The sequence below is a fragment of the Neovison vison genome, chromosome 12, assembly GCF_020171115.1.
Source record: "Neovison vison isolate M4711 chromosome 12, ASM_NN_V1, whole genome shotgun sequence".
NCBI lineage: Eukaryota > Metazoa > Chordata > Mammalia > Carnivora > Mustelidae > Neogale > Neogale vison.
Window position 1 is genome coordinate 136,142,446 of NC_058102.1, and position 22,330 is coordinate 136,164,775.

The 22,330-nt window shown below is 36.9% G+C and overlaps 1 protein-coding gene across 5 annotated transcripts in view; it reads right to left on the reverse strand.

The window, feature by feature from the left end:
• MPP7 (MAGUK p55 scaffold protein 7) overlaps nucleotides 1-22,330 on the reverse strand; it is a 301,387-nt gene that overhangs the window by 66,512 nt on the left and 212,545 nt on the right. For 3 of the 5 annotated variants that reach the window (XM_044228579.1, XM_044228577.1, XM_044228582.1), the window contains 8 exons: nucleotides 15,543-15,624; nucleotides 14,883-14,968; nucleotides 12,120-12,194; nucleotides 11,457-11,653; nucleotides 10,911-10,975; nucleotides 3,905-3,925; nucleotides 3,784-3,795; nucleotides 2,759-2,800 (listed from right to left, as the gene is read on the reverse strand). In XM_044228579.1, the coding sequence (XP_044084514.1) occupies nucleotides 2,759-2,800; nucleotides 3,784-3,795; nucleotides 3,905-3,925; nucleotides 10,911-10,975; nucleotides 11,457-11,653; nucleotides 12,120-12,194; nucleotides 14,883-14,968; nucleotides 15,543-15,624 (580 nt within the window). The remainder of the gene's footprint in view (nucleotides 1-2,758; nucleotides 2,801-3,783; nucleotides 3,796-3,904; nucleotides 3,926-10,910; nucleotides 10,976-11,456; nucleotides 11,654-12,119; nucleotides 12,195-14,882; nucleotides 14,969-15,542; nucleotides 15,625-22,330) is intronic. The other 2 variants (XM_044228580.1, XM_044228581.1) reach the window with 2 other exon arrangements.

Consider the following 22,330-nt stretch of genomic DNA (forward strand, 5'->3'; position numbering starts at 1 on the left):
AACAAATAATCCTAAAATTTGTATGGAACCAGAAAAGACCCCAAATAGCCAGAAGAATGTTGAAAAAGAAAATCAAGGCTGGTGGCATCACAATTCCAGACTTCGAGCTCTATTACAAAGCTGTAATCATCAAGACAGTATGGTACTGGCAAAAAAAAAAAAAAAAAAAAAAAAACAGAAACAAAGATCAATGGAACCGAATAGAGGAAATAGAAATGGACCCTCAACTCTATGGTCAACTAATCTTCGACAAAGCAGGAAAGAATGTACAATGGAAAAAAATCTCTTCAACAAAGAATGTTGGGAAAATTGGACAGCCACATGCAGAAAAATGAAACCAGACCACTTCCTTACACCATACACAAAAACAGACTTCAAATGGATGAAAGACCTCAATGTGAGATAGGAATCCATCCAAATCCTTAAGGAGAACACAGACAGCAACCTCTTCAACCTCAGCCACAGCAACTTCTTCCTAGAAACATAGCCAAAGGCAAGGGAAGGACAAAAATGAACTATTGGGACTTCATCAAGATCAAAAGCTTTTGCACAGCAAAAGAAATAGTCAACAAAACCAAAAGACAACAGACTGAATGGGAGAAAATATTTGCAAATGACGTAACAAATAAAAGGCTAGTGTCCAAAATCCATAAAGAACATATCAAAGTCAACACCCAAAGAACAAATAATCCAATCAGGAAATGGGCAGAAGTCATGAGCAGACATTTCTGCAAAGAAGACATCCAAGTGGCCAACAGAAAAGTGACAAAGTGCTCAATATCACTTGGCATCGGGGAAATACAAATCAAAACCACAGTGAGATACCACCTCACACCAGTCAGAGTGGCTAAAATGAACAGGAAATGACAGATGCTGGTGAGGGTGAAGAGAAAGGGGAACCCTCCTACACTGTTGGTAGGAATGCAAGCTGGTGCAGCCACTCTGGAAAACAGTATAGAGGTTCCCTACAAAGTTGAAAATAGAGCTACCCTATGACCTAGCAACTGCACTACTGGGTATTTACCCCAATGATACAATGTAGTGATTCAAAAGGGCACGTGTACCCGAATGTTTACAGCAGGAATGTCCACAATAGCCAAACTATGGAAAGAACCCAGATGTCCATCAACAGATGAATGGATAAAGATAAATGAGTTCTGGATGATTCCATACACACTGGAATATTATGCATCCATCAAAAGAAAACACAAAATCTTGCCATTTGCAATGACATGGATGGAACTAGAGGGTATTATGCTGAGTGAAATAAGTCAATTAGAGAAAGACATTAACATAAGATCTCACTGCTATGAGGAACTTGAGAAACAAGGCAGAGAATCATAGGGGAAGGGAGGGAAAAATGAAATAAGACAAAACCAGAGAGGGAGACAAACCATAAGAGACTCTTAATCTCAGGAAACAAACTGAGGGTTGCTAGAGGGGAGGGCGTGGGAGGGATGGGGGGGCTGGGGGATGGACACTGGGGAGGGCATGCGCTATGATGAGCGCTGTGAATTGTGTAAGACTGATGAATCACCGACCTGTACCCCTGAAACAAATAATACATCCTGTGTGAATTAAAAATAAATAAATAAAATGCAAACAGTTTCAAAAAATAAAAAAAAACAAAGTTTCTGAGGGTATAAGGAGAGGTGTGTTAATCAATATAGAGTATCTGGCACACTGTACTGTTCTGAAATGAGTAAAGAATTAATGGAAGTTTAACCTCTTCTTGCCCACCGATTATAGTTTTTCTAGCCTAAAAACTAGAATATTCTAGATTTCTGCACGGAGTTTGTTTTGTAGAATACAATACAAAAGGGCAGCATACTGTCAAAGATAAAGTATAGGCTTCATACGTGCACAGATGTGAATGTGAAACTGGGAGGCCCCATTCTCTACCTGTAGGTTTGGAGATAATTCCTGTCAATTTTCTGATGCTCAGTTTCCTTTCTGTAAAGTGGGGGAAAATCCCCACCAATCTTACAGGAGTAGAGATAGTATATATTAAATACCAAATACTACATCTGGCCAATTTCTTCAATAACCAAGAGATATCATATGCATAAGGAGGTTGAAGTGGTTCTCTCTCAAACTGTGTTTCTATGCTATGACCCAGCAGTCGTACAGGCGGGGACATGGTCACGGCAAGGGTGGGGAAGGTCTGAAGTGGGAGGCAGCTGACGAGAATTCTGATGCATTTAACAGCTTCTAGATACCTTGGCTTTGGTTTATAACATCCCTTGGCCACTCTGGGAATGTCTCCTGGTGAAACAGACCAGCATGGCAATCACAGGCTTCATTATATTTGGGGATGTTCAGTCAATGGTTACACAGAGAGGCGCCATGTGATTAGCCCATCATCAGGAAACAAAACCAAAAATGTTGGAAGAAGTTGTTTAGCTTTGGCTAATTAACAGCCAACCAGATAACTGAGAAAAGTGCAGACATGGTTAACTGAGTCAAATGACTTCGCCACAAACACTTTTCCTCTTCTACCCCAAAACAGATGAATGTTTACAAAAACAGAGCATCTGGGAAGCTTCTGGAACAACAACATGAAAGCACACTATGAATTCCTTTATGTTCAAGCCATGGAGCCTGTTTAACATAAAGGTTCATGCTACACACCCCACCCCACCCCCACCAAACACCAGAGCATGCTAGTGCAAACACGCTCACTTAAGGTAAAACAACATCCTGGTTTTGGAGAAAGCATCAGAAAGAAAGAAATCCTCTTCCACGACCAGTTGCTCACCTATATACGTTCCACTGTGGTTACCAGCATATTCAGCATCTTCTGGATGGAGTATAAAAGCATACAGAACAAAAGCCAAGAAATAAAGCAGAACAGTTAGAAGCCCAGCCACAGATGCAAAAAATAAATTACTTAAAACAATTATGTAAAGCACAGCATAGAACAGCCCTCACAACGCCACTCTTAAACATAAAACGTTTTGTTTTACATTTAAGCTTCAAGTGATGTTTTAAGACATCATGCAATTTTGTGTTTCAGCCTCCTTCAGGGGTTCCTTGATGCAGTTCCAAGAAAATTGTAAAAGATCTGCCTGCACTGTTTATACTTTCCGTAGTTAAGAAAATTACAACACTTGATCCCCCAAAGTCAATTTATTTTTGTAATGATAATATGTAAAATATAGCACTGACTTTAGATTAGACAAAGACGTTGAGATTAAGATACATCCTTGCTTTGGAGGGGAAGAAATTCTGTATTGGGAAGGAATAAAGGCATACTATTTCTCTTTTTGTTTGGTTTTTGAAAAAAATGAACGGATGAAAACATTTTAAAATAAACAATGTGTTATTAATTATTCCTTGGAGTTAAGTGAAAACTGGGTTATGCATATCTTAAAAATTTAATTGAAGTAGTGGGTACTTATTACTATAGATCCCTTATCTTCACATAAATATGCTTCTGGAACTATCAGCACAGCATGTGCTGAAATCAAATAGTTGAGAAGATTCCCCTGACATCCTTATGTTAAAATAAGAATGCCGATAGATCTGAATAACATTGAGACTACCGACAGAGACAAAAACAATGTATTATCAGATTACTTTCCTTATTTCTGCTATATGAAGCAAAAAACAGTACAGTTCTCAAACAGAGTCCAACCATGAGTTTTGGTACTGTAACATCAAGATGGAAGCTTGGATATATAATAATCTTCTATAAACTACTTGCTATATTCAATTTAACCCACACATAGTTGTACTAAATAAAATTAGTAGACTGGGGCAGGGAAGCTTTTATACATGTACCTTTAATTTCCTCTGAGAAGCACAAAGAAAATGAGAAAGGAAATGATTAAATGTGCAGAAAATACAATTAAAAGTAGGAAGAAGATGCATCTGAGGGAGAAAAAAAAAAAAATCTACCTACCACACTCAACTGTTTCCTCATCTTAGAAAAGCCAAAGGGGAAAAAGAAATGTATTTTAAATATTTCAAAATTATTAGTCAACAAACAGAATTCATGATAAACTACGTTTTAGACTGCACTGTAGTCCGTCTGAAAAGAATATGTACACTAAAGCAGTAAAAGCGCAAAGCCTTCATTCAGCTTATTAAATGCCCAAATGGGAAAAATAATAAGGAAAAAAAATTCCCAAAGTAATACCTTCAATGCGGGATTATTTTCATAGGACATTTCTGTTTATAAACTAATCTGTTTAACACTTAGAATATATATTTAGAAACAACCCTTAAAATGCCCTTAAAATGTCTCAGTATCCTGTAAATTTAACAGTATTATCAATTTATTACACATATGAAATGAGTCAGGAAGAGCCCCTTTACTTCATTCTGGCTACAGTATTAATAAGAGGTATTTTAAAGAATAATTCTAAAAATCACTAATTGTTACTAATAGGAAAGAAATTTAAGAGTTCCGTGTGACTGAGGACACTCGCCTTCAGTTAAAGGTGGAAAAAGAATTGGCAATTCAATAGAAGCAAAGTCGAACCACAAGTCAAGGAAGAACACATTTTGCTATGAGACTTTGGAGAACAAATAGAGCTGATCGGGACAGTTTTCCGCTCACTTCTCTCTCCACACTATAGAGTGGCAGTCAAAGAAAACACTTAGGAGAGTGTGTGCACCACCACTGTATTTTTCTTTTTCAAATACCTATGGGTCCTCCAACTGGATTGGATCTATTTGAACATATTCCATTGAACATATTCTATTGATATTGAATAGAATACTGAAACAGAATATTGAACATATTCTATTCAAATAGGATCTATTTGAAATATTCGCAAAAATGACAAGCACATCGTTATTATTTGGGCTCATACTGAGAATCACCCAAGCTGTGAATTTATTTACACTCATTACCTTCGTAGCTTTGAAATGCCACGTACATCTGAAACAAATTAGCAGAAAATGAACAATAAACTATGTGATACGGATTAGCCGAGCCAAGCAACCAGGCTTGGGAAAAATACTACGAGCAGAGTCTGCAATCGCAGACACCCCACCACGAAGCGGGTGATTAAACAGAAGGTGTATTTTCTGAAGGAACAACAGGATTGACTGAGTGTTGCACCCTGATTAAAGAACCAGTGTCAAGTCCATCAGATTTTATCATCTGATTAAAAAGCCATGTCTCTCACACACACGTGCGCCGCACAAACACACACGTGCATAAGAACAAAAATTAAAACACCAAGGTCAAACCACAATAAAAACAAACATCTGCATGTCACAAATAGTACGGCATGTTTCCTATTCTAATAATCTAATAAAAGGTGGTGAATATGCTGTGTACATTCTCAGAAGAGTGTTTCTTCCATGCTCTAAGTAGGAAGAGAAGCTCTTTTTTGTGCGATAACCCACATGCATATCTACCTCCAAGCCAGCAACAAGCTTCATGGACAGCCGCAAGGAAAAGCAAAGAACACTTTTCCTTACTTACACTTAGCAAGTCTGAACAAAGAGGAAAACAGAAAAGGTTGATTTCAGAGACATTTGGGACAACTGCACGATTCTGAACTATATTCTTAACGAAGGCCCTGTTCTGTGTACACTAAACGCATTGAATTCTTGCACCGCTCCGCGAAGCCAGTACTGTTCCCTCCGTGTCACAGATGGCAACCAGAGGGACAGAGAAACGAAGCACTCTGAAACAAGGACCCACACGATCTGGCTTCAGAGTTTGCGTTTTTAAGTACCATGCTATACAATCATGCCAAAATCCCTTTTTATTTACTCTAACTGTATGCTAGGAAATACAAGTTGGTGGGGAGGTCAAAAAAGTTAGTTTCAAGCTTCCTGTCTACTCTCCATACCCTCCCAGCACACCAGCCTCTTGTCTCTTCCCCCAAAACTTGACCCTCCCCGGCCTAAAAGGAGTTCACTCTCCACATCTTCAAACACTGACGAGCAAGACAAGAAAACTACAGAACCACAGAAGAGAGGCCAGGAAGGTCACAGAGAGTAACTGTGGCTGTCTTCAGAGAACGGAGTGGAGATGCTTCGGCAAGATGAGCCCCACGCAAGAGGGCACGGGGAGATTCTCCATGCTGCTGGCCGCCAGCTCCTCTGAGCAGGGCAACGTCAGATACTCTGGGCAGTTGGAGACATTGTGTCTATATAGGTGTGTGATCGCATTTATGGGGTCAAAGCTGTGCTTTCTTCTGCCTCCCTCTACCCACATCAATCTTCCCTAAAAGTCTGCAATAACCTGTGACCACAGAGTACACCCTTAATAGTTAATCAGCCCTTTCTTACCTGCATAGCATTGCGTTCCCAAGACAAAGGCAAGAGACAGTATGGCTTGGAACCCTTCATACGGAAAAGCGAAAAGCTGTACCTTCTGAGAGTGTTCTAGAAAGAATATCTTCAATTTATATAAGAAGAACACAGTCGACTGAGATGAAAAGTGAGCAATAATAATTAGGCCATCACCTCAACCATCTCCTGACATAAACAGTCAGACATACAGTTTACAGCCTAGTTCATGAGCACCTCTGTCCACACAAACTCTGAACTTTGGCATTTCCCAAAGAATATCAGTAAATATTGGGGTGGGGGGGCTACTTTCAGTATTTTTTAAAACCCCCTATGTTTCTGTTAACACAAAACCCCACCAATATTAAGAAATATTTGACAGAGTTTTAGGCATACAAATTTAATATAAGAACATAAGCAACCTACTTGTTAATTTCTGAATTAACTTTATATATGAGCACACTAAATAATTACTGTTTAAGGGGCAACTGGGTGGCTCAGTGGGTGAAAGTCTCTGCTTTCGGCTCAGGTCATGATCCCAGGGTCCTGGGATGGGGCTCTCTGCTCAGCAGGGAGCCTGCTTCCTCCTCTCTTTCCACCTGCCTGTCTGCCTACTTGTGATCTTTGTCTGTCAAATAAAAAATAAATAAATCTTAAAAAAAAAATTACTGGTTAAGATGCCAGGAGAAAGGAGCTTACTCAGTTTGAATAGTTGTAACAACCTAGAACATTGTATATATATATTATTCTCAAATGCTTAGCCTTCCAAAATATTGACACCATGAAGAGTGAATTTGCTCATTCCGTGTTTAAACTGTACTGTTGGTAGATTGTGATCTCCAACCCACGAAATGCTTGTCTTTGAGTGGACTTGGTTATATGCTACTTGAATGGACACCTCTGGCTCCAGTTAAATATTTTCTCTTGTACCCATACGACAGCAGTGACAATTGGTTAAAACAGATTCTAAGATACAGTATTTTGTATTTTTACCTTCAAATCTTTAAAAAAAAATCATACCTTCAGGATTTTTTAATTACAAAAATTCTGTAAGAACTGTTTTGTAAAAGAAAAATTTTAAATGGCTATTATTCAATCAGCAGTATGAGATCTTTTAAGGTATTTATACTTCAATAACTAAAAAAAGAAACTAAGCACCATAAACAAAAATCATACTGGAATCTTCTCCTGTAACATACACTACTTGAATAAGAGGAGGTTGTTCTGAAAACCCTGTAAACTAGATTTAAAATGTTATATACTGTTGAAGTCTAAGTTACTCGTGTTTGTATTACTAGGAAGACAAAAACTTATAAAGTTTAATTTCAACGGAACAAACAGCATTTTAATTAATCAAAGAAAATCATATTTCTTTTTGAAGGTTAGGTGAGATCATATTGCTTTATATATGCAACTGAACTATAAAAAAATAAGCTTTTGGCAGAAAAATCACAGAGTACTTTCAATAATATCGACACAAAAATTGCAAGCTGCCAAATGGCTATCCTTAAAACTTCTATACGTTACTTAAGACATAAGACAGGCTTTAAACTAATTTCCAAAACACTTAACCTGTGTCTTTCATGTAAAAATCTAAAAGTCGGTCATGTCAAAGAGAACTGATCAGACTTCTAGGCTGTTCTGTCTCTATTACTAAGGTAAATCCATTATGTGAGAGCCTCTCATCGGATGATGGAGAAAGGGAGGGAACACAGAATTCTATTTCCAATTTCTTTGTTGGAGGAGGAAGGGGGGAAGAGTCCCCTCTACCAAGCTTCTAAGATTCATTTATGCTTTAGTTTTAAGAGTGCATATTTTTTAGGAATGTTTAATTACAAGAGGCAGATTATTTTGTTCGAGAAGCCTATTTTCTCAATCTGTATCAGATATGCTAAGATTCTTGAGGGGAGGAAATAACCAAGCATCTAAGATGAATACCACAGTTTGGCGTAAGGATGCCAGTTTTAAAGCCTGAAGATGTCAGTTTTATGGCTCCTGTCTTTATCTTCCACGGAGTCAGGATCTATAGCTCGAGTCCACATAAATGCCTTCTCCAGTCCTTTCTGACTTTGATCTTGACATTGACTGAACCCTTAAATTTCAAGAGCTTTTCCTCCATGCGAACTTGAGTTATGATGATATACCGTGAGTCAAATAAAGAGTAAGACCACAGTAATGCAAGCAATTATTCTCTGAAAGAAGTTAACTGGCTAATATGATACATATTATTATCTGATTGAAGTCATTATTCTAAATTCACTGTTTAACACAATCTCCTAGGTTTTAAGCGCACTTGTACAATTTAGTGCCGAAAATTATCAATATGACTATTTTATAATAAATTTATAAAACAGCAGCATGACAGAATTATTTCTTTTAAAATATTTACATTAAGTTAGAAACGTTTCTTAAAACCTAGTTTATGAATTATTATTCAAAGTCATATAAATAAAAGATTTTATGTTAACTTTCTGTTTTTCTTCATAATGTTATTCTGTAGTTTAGCAAAGGACAAGATGGATGTCCTATCCTAAAAATCTAGGTACCAAATGTTGAAGTCCAGAAAGTGTTGGGTTCGATGGCCTTTATAGTTTACAAGGGTAGTTATGTAAAGAATCACTATCAGATACACAGACTACAGAACAAAGTGCTTGTAAAAAAGTGAACAAAGTGCTTGTAAATGACCTTAAAAATATTCAGAACCAGTATAATAATTTTTGCAAAACTTTGGAGTTCAGGGGTTTAGGAGAAAACATTAAAAAAAAAACCTTCAAATGGAACTTTGATTCTTTGACAAGAAAAGTACTAACTTTCTATTTAAGCTTCATAGACACAGACTGTCTCTCTGAATAAGGCCACATTTACTATACACTAGTGATCTGGATAATGTTGACCCGATTTGTTTTTATTTAAAAACAGAGAACATCCATATATGAGAACCACCAATACACGAATATCTGTGAATTAAGTCTAATTTTTAAAAAAAATAGAAAAGAAGGAAAGGAAGAAAGTGTGGATGGGAATCAGTAAACATTCCTAAATGGTCTTCAAGAGGCAGCAGAAACAAAACAAAACAGAAAACAAAAAACCCTAAAACATCCAGATAGTGACATGTTAGTAATTTTGGAATAAATATTTTTCAGAGCCAAATATTAAAGACTATCACATAAAAACTCCTCATATTACCAGACAAACATTGCCCATTATAATTAAAAGCCCACAAAAACTCCCTCTGACATTCACACACATTTATACTACAACTAGTTTTAGGAGAGCTGTTAGACACATTTTATGTAGGTTTTTTTTTTTAAAGAAACACATTTATAAAAACAAGTAAATGAAAATTCACAATTCTACCAACTGGACATCTCTAAGTGGCCTAAGACTCAAACAAATTGGGAGTAGGATTCAGATTCGAAGAGAATCACACTGATTTCCTTCTCCTGTGACACACATGGTAACCCCCAGGCACCAAATGTGTAAAGAAGCCTGCAGGACCCCAATTTAGAAATCCCTCCAAGGGCGAGGGAGGTGGCCGCCGCGGAGGCTCTGCCAGCAAAAACTCATGGCACTTAGGAATGATGCAACCTCTGGTTAAACTGTACACTTTCTGATGTCACAATCCATGCGGCATTCTATGACAAGGGGGTTTTCCTTCTGCCCAGGACTCAACGGAGCAAGAACAAGCAGGCTTTTGAATCAGTGCTCCACCTGAAGTATCCGCTTGCTTGTGAGATTTATACTATACTCAACCGTAGTTTGGCTCTCTTAAACTGTAATTCCTGCGCGATACGCGTCGACAAACTGACAGAAATAACAGGAGATGTGAAAAATGCGACAATACTAAAACCAGATGTTGGGGTAAGATTCCAGCACCATTTTCCTTGTGCTTTCGTCTTTTAATGTACAATCTCTGTACTGAAAACAAAAGGCTTTTTTTTTTTACTCTTAAAAATACCTAGAACCATGAAATGTTTAGGGAGATGGAGGAGAAAATTTATGGGATGGGGACTTGACAGGGGTGAGGAGTGGGGCGTAGAAGAGAAGCTGAGAGAACAGGAGTGCGAAGGGAGGAGAAGAACGCAGCCAAATCCACACTATCTTCCTCTCAGTAACCCTACCTCATCCTTCTCCTGCACTTGTTTTGTTTTAATCCTTTCTTGTAACAACTCCAAACAGGCGAGTTGAAGGTCAGAGTTACTCTGATTTCTGGACAAGCAAGGAGCTAAGAAGAACAAGAACAACTCTTCTCAGGCCCAACTGCCTTTGTGCCCAGGAAAGTAGCAGATTTTCTTCCCCTGATTTTACCAAGAAGTGTCTTACCCGAACCTTCTAGGTTTGGAGGAATAAAAGCGTTGCATTTGAGGTTACATTTATAAGAACACCCACGTTCAGACGTCAAGAAGGGTAGCCTTGCTAGTTAGCTGCCTAAAGTGTGAGTCATGGGTTTATTACAAACAACCATAAACACCCCCTTTCTTCAAAAGATTCACTTAAATATTCTACTGTGAGTTTCTTATTTGGTTGCCGTGAAATGATGACCCGAAAGCCATCACAAGACACCACGAGCTCTCATCCTCCCACAAACAGCTGCTTTAATAGTCAAAAATAAACAGCGAGATTTGGTTACTCTGCATTTTTATGAACAAACTTACATGATTTCCTGTTGGAAACTTTCAAGGGCTGAACTAGTATTTCTGGTCGTCTCAGAGCCAATCTCCTGGGGGGAAAAAGAAGGTCAATGCCTATCAATTTTCAGTACAGATCCAAGATTAATATAACACCAAAATATTAAAAGTCCCAAGGGAGGGGGGAACGGGAAGCCGGGGGAAAAAATGAACACAATGCAATCTATTCAAATTAAAAAATAAATCCTCTCTTTTTCAAATTTTTCTAAGTCATCCCCACTCCAAAATCAGTCTTCTTTCCCCACCACCTTTCACATCAATAGAGTTTCAGATATTAATGTGCTATTTTTCCAGTTGCTTCATCACAAAAACCGAATATGACCGGGTCCTGTCGTATTATTTTTGGTCATCATTCATCCTTAGTTAGACAAAACAGAAATCCAAACCTGAGGGATAAAGGATTCTAAAGCAAGGTTTTACTGCTCCTTTTATCACAACTCTCTTCCACTGCTATTTTGCAGAGAACAAAAGGTCATTTGAAGAGAGACCATTATTCGCGTGCCAGCAGCTCACCTTTCCTGGAAATGCTTTGAGGGAATCAAGCCTGCCCTGGGATTGGCATCATCCGCGTGCTTTGCCTGCCACCACGTTGCATCATCTTGGCTCATAATCTGAAGAATATCTCCCTTTTTGAAAGAAAGCCCAGCTTCCTTACATGGAATTGCTTTATCCTCATTAGGGTCATAGTCAAAGAGGGCTTTGATAAACATCTGGAAGAGAGTTTCATTTAAAAGGAATAAATATTAAAAAAAAAATAAATAAATGGGAAAGGGCCGGCCAAGATTCTTCTTTAAGGATACTTTTTTTTTTTTAAAGAAAAAAGAATACTTTTTATTTTATTTTTTAAAAGAGATTTTACTTATTTATTTGTGAGAGAGAGAGAGAGCATGAGAGCATCAAGGGGGATGAGGGAAGGCAGAGGGAGAAGCAGGCTCCCTGCTGAGCAGAAAGCCCGTTGTGGAACATGATCCCAGGACTCTGGGATCAAGACCCGAGCAGAAGACAGATGCTTAACCGACTGAGCCAAACAGGTGTCCCCCCCAAAAAAGAATGACTTTTTTCTCAAAAAGAGAATATGAAAATGAATTCACTGTGACAAAGAGGATGGGACAACATTAGCACCCCCCACCGCTAAAAAAACAAAAACAAAAAAAAGGATTTTTAAGGAATGATTACCTTGCCTTCTTTAGATGGAGTCTCCTCTTTGATGCTGGGTATAATCTTAAAGGTAATTGCTCCCTGAGACTGAGCCTGGTAACAGAGGAAAGACTTATCAGAGAACTTCTAGAGCCCAGGAGAAGGAAAGCAAAATAGATAGAAAAGGGAATGATGCTGAAAATTTATAAGCTTGAGGTTTCCACTCTTAGATAAACCAAACTGAGAAAACTATTTTTGTAGAAATTCCTGCAATATGAGAAAGCACTTGAGCTCAAGTAAGTTAAAAAACACGAAACGCTAAATGCACTTGACCTCCAGTGCACTTTCAAAATGTATCCGCATCCATGCTAAGCTACTTCAAAACAGAAACACAGAATCTGCAGACTGCCTGATACAGACAATATTAAGGATGATGTGCAAAGTTCAGATGATACATTTTAGTATTGGCATCCATGTTTTTAGGAACAAAATACCTGTACTGTCAGCAATGCAGTTGTATGATTCACTATATAATACACACACACACACACACACACACACACAATTAGCTGCAATGCTCAGTAGAAAAAAATAACGAGCATTCACTGCTATTATACTCTGGTTAGTGAGTAAAATGCCAAATGTAATAGGTTAATTAAAAGACAAAAAGATTAACTATTAATTTAATTAAAGCAAGCAACAACAATACAGGCCATTCTTTTCCGACCGTCTCAGACCAGAGCAGATGTCCCTTTCATACCCTCTCATGTCTTTCTCGGTTTCTTTTTAGCATTTCTCCTAACTGTACAAAGTAATCATATGATTATTTCTTACTATCTGTTATCCCTGCTAAATTCTAAGCTCCACGAAAACACTAAGTATCTGGCACATATTGGAGAGGAAGGAAGGGAAAAAGAAGAGGAGGATGCGGCAGAGGAGAGGAAGGAAAAAGGAAGGAGAGGGAGGGGAAGAGAGAGAGAGACAAGGGAGACTGGGTAGCTATCTCTGAGGTGCACTATCATAAACTAGGGCTCCATTCTGTGGGCAGCTGAGAGGAGGCCCTGATTTGTATTGTTTGTCAACGTCCATGGGCCACAGCCAACTTCCATTCACCAGTGGAAGCACCTGAACGCCCAGCTGGGAAAAGATGCATAGAAATCAGCTCTTGCAAAGGTAAGGAAGCAGCACCAGGACAGAGAGACTCCAGTAAAAAGGGGCTTTAACAGTGTTAAGTATCAAAATTTTAGAGCAGGAGTGATTTCAAACAGGTAATATCACTATTATTACTTATCATAAAACAACTGACAAATCTTAAGAATTCATAGATTACTGAACTGCAATGGGGAAAGAAAGCAAGTCTTCTCCATAATCTTTTCCCATTCCACAATGTGTGTGTGTGTGTGTGCATGCCTGCATGTGTTAATGTGTTCAAAGCCCTTAGAACAGTATCATTAAGCGCTCAACCACTGTAAGAATGACTAGGATTACAAGTCATATAGGTCTACCAGCCATTGTGATTGCCATCATGTGGATGAGTGATTAGTCAATCAGTGCAACCCTCTTGCTATTTCTAAGTATTTTGTACAATCTTGCTCATATAGTACGCTTGCCAAATTATTTCCCACGGGTTAATTCCCAACAACTGAACTTCTTGATTAAAGGGTATGCAAATTTAAAATTCAAATGGTAGACAGCCATCTCATAAGGATCTACTAAATTCATCCCACCACTGGAAATATATGAGTAGGGCTACATGCCCAGACTCTAGCCATTATCAGGCTTTCAAATCCCTCTAATCCAGTATTTTTCAGACATCATGTTTTCTTTTGTAAACCTTTCTATAAATATTTTTTCTCTGATTTTTGTGAACTTTTTACACATTAAAATACCTCCTAATATATATATGGGGACAATATTTTTCCTAAGTGTCATGTGGTCTTTCAGGTAACATATGGCATCTTTTTCCATACAGAAAGTTTTCAATTCCTGCCATCACCTCAGTTATCTTTCTATTTGAATTTCACATCAAGTTTTAAAAGCCTTCCTTTACTTTTTGACTTTTTTAAATATTTAATTCATTGGGATCTGTTTTGGGTATAGTGTAAAACAGGCACTGACTTTCTTTTTTGTAACTGAATCATCAATGTATCCAGTACCATTTATGAAATGACTTCCCGGTTTTCCCATGGATTTAAAATGCCATCTTAATCACATACTAAATATTCATATATACGGTGGTCTGCTGGAAGATACTAAGCTCTTTTTCTGTATGTTTACATTTTCATACATTAAAAGCGACAAGTCTCCCTCATTTTATCCTTACAAATGAACCGGAGAATTAATACTGTCAAGGCCTCAAATAATTTTGTTCTGTTTTAGATTTCACAAGGCATCTAAATCAGTTTCACTGTTTTAGATACCTAGAAAGCATAGCCAAAAGTCTGCCCATGTCCATGGGAGAAGGGAAAAGAGAAATTCTTCAAGAATAACAGAGTAGATGCCGTCTCTTAAGTGCCTATTTGAGACAGGCCCTGAAATAAACTCTTTATATACATTAGTCATTTAATCCTCAAAACACTGAGGCCATGAGGTAATTACCTCTTCTTGCTCTCATTTTGAAAATGAAAACACTGGCACAATGCAAAGAGTATGGTAATTTCCAAGGACATACAGGGATTAAGTAATAAAGCTGGGATTACAGCGCTGGACAGCTAAATCCAAATTCTGCATTTGTAACCAAGTCTGAAACATACTAATTCAATTTCATTTTTATTGCAAGTTTAAAATACATTTTCAGCTTACCAAAATCTGAATTATTTCCTCAGGCCTTTTATCCTCGACTGGAATCCCATTCACTTCCCTAAGTTCATCACCAACATGTATAAGACCTGAGAAGTAGCAAATTGGGTAAATTAGCTGAGTTACCTATGAAAGAACCGCAATTCTCAACTGTGTCCATACTCCGAGCATTGTTTGGTGCCCCGAATACATGAGGACACTTTTTAGGCTTCTCTGGTTTCAGATTCTGTGCCTCTAAACAGCAATGAATCAAAGACTACCATGTTATAATGCTGCCAAAGAAATGACATCAGCAGCCCAGCCTTTGTCAAGAAACGTGTATTATTTTCACCTAACAAAATAATTTTTATCTTGTTTTAAAGGCTGCACACATGCAGTCGTCCTTTTCGAATCAGGAACACTTGAAACAGACTCTAATATCACTCTGGAAGCCCATGTAAACTGAGATTGTAAAGTCGAGTGAGATGTATCATGTATTTCAACAGGTTTTCACAGTTCAGCACAGAGCAAAGTATCTTACTGTTTTGATGTATTACATCAAAAGATCGTTATCCTCTTAATTACATGTTGGAAATGTTGCCCATGAAATGCAACATGACTTGTTCACGTGGCTGGTGCTGAAACACTTACCACTTCTCTCCCTCTTTTTTAAAACATGCTTACCACTTCTATCCGCAGCGCCTCCTCTCATGATTCTAGCCACAACGATGGCTCCAGTCTGCTCGTCTTTCTTAATGGTAGCTCCCTTTGAAGGAAAACAAAAAAACGTACCTGTGGGTAAAGATGTGCACTGGGTGGTAGGAAAGGGAGCAGAAATAAGGACATTTATCCGGAAAAAGTGAAAACAATTACACAAAAATTAAAGGTACGAGGCAGGAGGAACAGACCCCATGCCCCTCATCATACAAACACTCCTGACTTGGAAAGATTTTCTATCAGACACAACCGCTCCAGTTTTCAGCACCATTTAAGGATTTTTCAAGTCGTTAACCTCTTCAACACAATGAAAAATACAAATATCTTTTTTCCATTATAATGCCTTGTATTTGAATATAATTTGTTTTTACCCCTTGACAGCATCTGCTCATCTCACTTTGTCTTTCTAATGCCCCATGAAGAAGGTGGGCTCCACTGAGATTAAGTGAATACAAAAATCTCCTATAAATTAGAAAACTGAAACCCAGATCATCTGGCTTTTAGTTTCACGATCCTTTATTACACTACTATGGTAAAAGAACTCAGCCATAATGACAAAAAAAGAGAAAAATTAAACTCTGAAATTAGTCATATTCCCTACCTAGTGCTAAGATAAACTAATGGGGAAAAGATCTGTTACTCCAAGGTCTTCACATACTAGGACTGCACTTAGTACAAAGAGAACTAACATTCTGGCAGAAGATTAGGAGACAATTTCAAACAGGATCCAGAAATTCTTCACTTATGGATGTTCAAAAGCAAATTAACTGAATGTTGCTTTATAAGAACATCAGGCACAAATGGTTACTTTGAACACCTTTTTATGACTTTCCTTCTAAGAAACTGGCATCGGTGTAGAAAAGCATTCTACAATGGCAACACACAGCTAAAAAGATGCACGTTAGATCATGGCAGAATTCACCGGAAAAAGAAAGTCGCATTTTTCTCACATGTCAATACACACGTGTGTATCATTTAAAAAGGTTATGTAAACAAAATTAGGAGTACATTTATAATAAATATATTTTCTATGACAGCTATCAGATACCTAATAATGGTTAAAAAAAATCAAATACTTAAGTGATCAGATTTTGTGACATTTTTCTTCACCAAGCATGTGGTCATGTCCAAAGATTTAAATGAGCATCTCTCCACAATCGTAAACACCAGACCCATAAAGAACCATCATTAACTTACTGTTAATGGTAAGTCCTGCTTTTCTTTAAAGTTTACTTATAGCCAAGATCACCAGAAATGTAATATTTCTAATAAAACTAGTGTGATTACACAAATTTCATTTGCCTTAACAATATCTCAAATCCTCCCATCAGGGTTGACTAATGGCAGAAGGGTCTGGTAACCTAATTTAAGATTAATTACCCATTTTTTCAGAGCGTTCTTTTCCCCCCATACTTTTCTTTTTTTAATTGAGGTAAAATTGGTATGCAACATTATTATGACTTTCAGGTATACGCCATTACAATCTGACATATGTATGGACTACAGAGATCACTAGTAGAAGTCCAGTTACCACCCATCACTATATGACCCCATTCACCCATTTTGTCCCCCAACCAACCTTCTGGTAGCTACCAATCAGTTGTCTGTATCTACGAGTTTATTTGTTCATTTGCTTTTTTCTAGATTTCACAGATGAATAGAATTGTATGGTATTTGTCATCCTCTAACTTCTTTCACTTAGGATAGCACCTTCAAGATCTCTCCATGTCCTTTTTAATGGTGGGGTAATACTCTGCTGTATATACGTACACACCAAATCTTCTTCACCTGTTTGTCTACTACTGGACATTTAGGTTCTGTTCAGGTCCTGGTTATTATATATAATGGTACAATGAATATAGGGGAGCATGTATCTTTTTTTTTTCTTTTTAAATTTTATTTTTTTATTGGGGGGGAGCGAGAGAGAGAGAGAGAGAGAGAGATTATGAGCAGGGGCGAGGGGAAGAGGGAAAAGCTGACCCCCTGCTGAGCAGGGAGCCCAATGAGGGACTCAATCCCAGGACCATGGATCATATCCCAAGCTGAAGGCAGACACCTAACCAAATGAGCCACCCAGGCACCCAGGGCATATACCTTTTCAAGTCAGTATTTTTATATTCTTCAGATAAACAGCCAGAAGTGGAAGAGATGGATCCTATGTTAGTTCGGTCTTAATTTTTTAACAGTATGGAGAAGTCTCCCTATTGTTCTCCATAGTGGCTGCATTAATTTACATTCCCATGAACGGTATACAAGGGTTCCCTTTTCTCCACATCCTCACCAACACTTGTTGTATCTTGTCTTTTTGATAATGCCCATTCTAACTAATGTGAGGTGACACATCAAATGCAGTTTTGATTTGCGCTTCCCTAGTAATTACTGATACTGAGCATCTTTTCATGTGCCTATTGGCCATCTGGATGTCTTTTTGGAAAAGTGTTCATGCAGATGCTCTGCCCATTTTTTAATTGAGTTGTTTGGGTTTTGTTTTGTTATTTTATTTTTTGAGTTGTAGAAGTTATTCATACATTTTGGACATTATCCCTTATCGGATATATAATTTGCAAAAATCTTCTATTCAGTAGATTATCTTTTCATTTCAATGGTTTGCTGCAGAAGTTTGATGTAGTCCAATTTGTTTATTTTTGTTTCCCTTGCTTTTGGAGTCAATATACAAAAATATTGCCAAGACACATGTTGAGGAGGAGCTTACCACCTATGTTTTCTTCTAGGAATTATACAGTTTCAGGTCTTTCATTCAGATCTTTAATATAACACTATGAGTTAATTTTTGAGTATAGTGCAATACAGTGGCCAAGTTTCATTCTTCCACATGTGGCTGTCCAGTTTTTCCCGACATCATTTATTGAAAAGACTTTTCTTTCTCCATTGTATGTTATTGGCTCTTTTGTTGCAAATTAATTGTCCATACTATGTGTGGGTTTAATTTTGGGCTCTCAGTTCAGTTCCATTGGTCAGTGTGTCTGTTTTTATGCCCATACCAAACTGTTTTGATTACTATAGTTGTATGATTTCAAATCAAGGAGCATGAGGCCTCAAACTTGCTCTTCTTTCTCAAAATTACTGTGGATATTTGGGATCTTCTGTGGTTCCATACAAATTTTAGAACTGTTCTAGTTCCCATGAAAAATGTCCATGGAATTTTGAGAGGGGACTGCACTGAATCTGTAGATTGCTTTAGGTAGTCTGGACATTTTAACAACATTAATTCTTCCAATCCATGACCATGAACTATCTTTCCATTTATTTGTGTCTTCTTTTTCATCAATTTCATGGTTTTCCATACACAGATTTTTCACTTCCTTGGTTAAATTTATTCCTGAGTATTTTATTCGTTTTGGAGATTGTTTTCTTAATTGCTTTTCTGATATTTTATTATTCATGTATAGAAATGCCATATTTCTGTTATGATAATTTTGTATCCCTGTAGTTCACTAAATCCATTTATTAGTTCTAACAGTTTTGGTGCAGGCTTTGGACTTTCTACATATAATATCATGTTAATATAATACTGTGCAAATAGTTATAGTTTTAGTTCTTCCTCCCCTGGATGGTTCCTACTTCTTTTTCTTGCTTTATTGCTATGCCTAGGACTTCCAGTACTGTGTTAAGTAAAAGTGGCAATAGGGTGTAATCCTCTTCTTGTTTCTGATTTTAGAGGAAAAATTGCCAGCTTTTTACTGTTGAGTATGATGTTAGCTGTGAGTCTATCATATATGGCCTTTATTATCTCCCCTCACTTCATTGAGTTTGGATCATATAAATGGATGTTGAATTTTCTCAAATGATTTTTCTGCATCTACTAAGATCATATGATTTTTATCATATGATTTTTATCCTTTATTTTGTCAATGTGGTATGTCATATTGATTGATCTATGGACATTGAACCATTCTTGATTCCCTAGACTAAATCCCACTTGATCGTGGTTTATGGTCGATTTAATGTATTACTGAACTCAGTTTCCTAATATTTTGGTGAGAATTTTTTCATCAGTGTCATTAATGATATTGGCCTGTAACTTTGAGTATATGTGGTATTCTTGTCTAGTTTTGGTATTAGGGTAAAGCTTTAAAACTCATCAAGTGCTCCCTCCCCTTCAATTTTTTGTAAGAGTTTTAAAAGGATGTATATTCAATCTTTGAATGTTTGATAATCTGTGAAACCATCTGGTCCTAGACTTTTACTGGGAAATTCTGATTATTAATTCAATATCCTTGCTAGTAATTGGTCTATACAGATTTTCTATTTCTTTATCACTTGGTCTTAGAAAATTTTATGTTTCTAGGAATTTATCCATTTCTTCTAGGCTGTCCAGTTTGATGGCATATAATTGTTCATAGTTTCATGATTCTTTGTATTTCTGTGGTGTTAGTTGGATCTCCTCTTTCATTTCTGATTTTATTTGAATCCTCTCTCTTGATGAGTCTGGCCAAAGGTTTATCAATTTGCTTTATCTTTTCAAAGAACCAGCTCTTAGTTTCATTGACCTTTTCTATCATTTTGTCTCTTTCCTTTATTCCTGCTCTGATCTTTAGTATTTCTTTCCTTCTACCAACTATGGGCTTCCTTTTTGTGTAAAATTAGATTATTTAAGATTTACTTGAGGTAGGCCTGTACTGCTATGAATTTCCCTTTTAGAATCACTTTCATGGATTTAAAATATTTGGATTTGTGGTGTTCCTATTTTCATTTCTATCCCTAGGTAATTTTTCATTTCTTATTTGGTTTCTTCAGTGATCCACTGATTGCTGAACAGCATGTTGTCTGATCTCTATATTGGAAGTTTTCCCAATTTTCTTCTTAAAATTGATTTCTAGTTTTACACCATTGTGGGTGAAGATGTTTGATATTTCATCTTCTTGAATTTGAGACCAGTTTTGTGGCCTAACATGATCTACCCTGGAGAATGTTCCATGTGCAGTTCAGAAGAATATGTATTCTGTTCTTTTTCGATGGAATGTTCTGTACATATCTATTAAGTCCATCTGGTCTAATGTATTGTTCAAAGCCACGGTTTCCTCATGGAGCTTCTGTTTGGAAGATGTATCCACACTTACTGATGTAAGTGTGATTTTAAAAGTTTCCTACTATTATTGTATTACTGTCAATTTCTCCCTTTAGGTCTGTAATATTTGCTTTATATGTCTTGATGCCTCTATATTTTGTGCATATATATTTATAAATGTTATGTCTTCTTGTTGGATTGAACTTTTTCACTACATAACACCCTTTTTTGTTAACTACAGTTTCTATTTTAAAGTCTATTTTGTCTGTTCTAAGTATAGCTATGCCAGCTTTTTGTTTCCATTTGCATGGAGTATCTTTCTCCATTTTTTCAGTTTATGTATGTCCTTACTTCTGAAGTGAGCCTCTTAAAGAGAGCATATGGATTTTTTTTTTTAATCCACTCACCACTCTCTGACTTTGACTGGAATATTAAGTTCATTTAAAGTAATTACTGATAGGTACAAACATACTCAATGCCATTTTGTTAATTGTCTTCCGGCTGTTTTCATGGTTCCCATCTGTTTTTCTTTTCTCTCTCTTCCCTTGCGGTTCAATGGTTTCCTTTTAAATTGTTTAGATTCCTTTCTCATTTTCTTTTGTGTATTCAGTATAAATTTTGCTTTGTGGTTATTGTGAAGTCCACCTATAACTTCCCGTGTATATAGTGGTCTGTTTTGAGTAGACAGCAACTTAACTTGAAAATATTTTAAAACTTTACATTTTTTTTCTTCCTGCCTCCCTTGTTTTATATTTCTTATGTCACACTTTATACCTCTTTATTTTGCACCTCCCCTTAACTAATTACTGTAGTTTTAGTCAATTTTATTATTTTTGTAAGTAAACTTGCCTTATTAGCAGTTGATCCAATATCTTTACCATATATTTACCTTTTCCAGTGACATTTTTACTTTCATACACTTTCTTATTATTACTGCCATTTCTTTTTCAATTTAGGGAAGTCCCTTTAACATTTCTGATAGGACCAGTTTAATGATGATGAACCGTTTCTGCTTTTGCTTATCTGTAAAAATTTTAATCTCTCCTTCAAATCTGAGTACTAAACCTACCAGTAGAGACATCTAGGTTAGAAGTTTTCTCCTTTAGCGCTTTGAATATGTCATGCCACTCTCTTCTAGCCTGCTAAGTTTCTGCTGAAAAATCTGCTCATAGTCTTGCTTGACACAGTAAGTTGTTTGCAGCTTTTTGAGATTCTCTCTTTTACTTTTTTAATTATAATGTGTCCTGGTATGGATCTCTTTGGCTTCTCCTTATTTGGAACTCTCTGGACTTCATGGAGCTCTAGATCTATTTTCTTATCCAGATTAGAAAAGTTTTCAGCCATTAGTTTTTCAAATAAGCTTTCTGACCCTGTCTACTTTGTATTTGGAACCCTATAATGTGAATGTTATTCCATCTGATGTTGATTCAAAGGTTCCTTAAATTATCTTCACTTTTTTTCATTCATTTTTTTCTTTTTTGCTGCTCTGAGTGGCTTCTATTGTTTTTTCTTCCAGCTTGCTGATCTGATCTTTGGCTTCATCCAGTCTGTTGAATTGCTCTAGTGTATTTTTCAGTTCAATTACTGTATTGTTCAGCTCTGTACCTTCTGTTGGGAATTTTGTTATATTTTCTTTGTTGAGGATCTGTGTTTATTCAATTTTCTTCTGACTTCAGTGAGCATCTTTATGACCATTCCACTTTGAATTATCAGATATGTTGCTTCT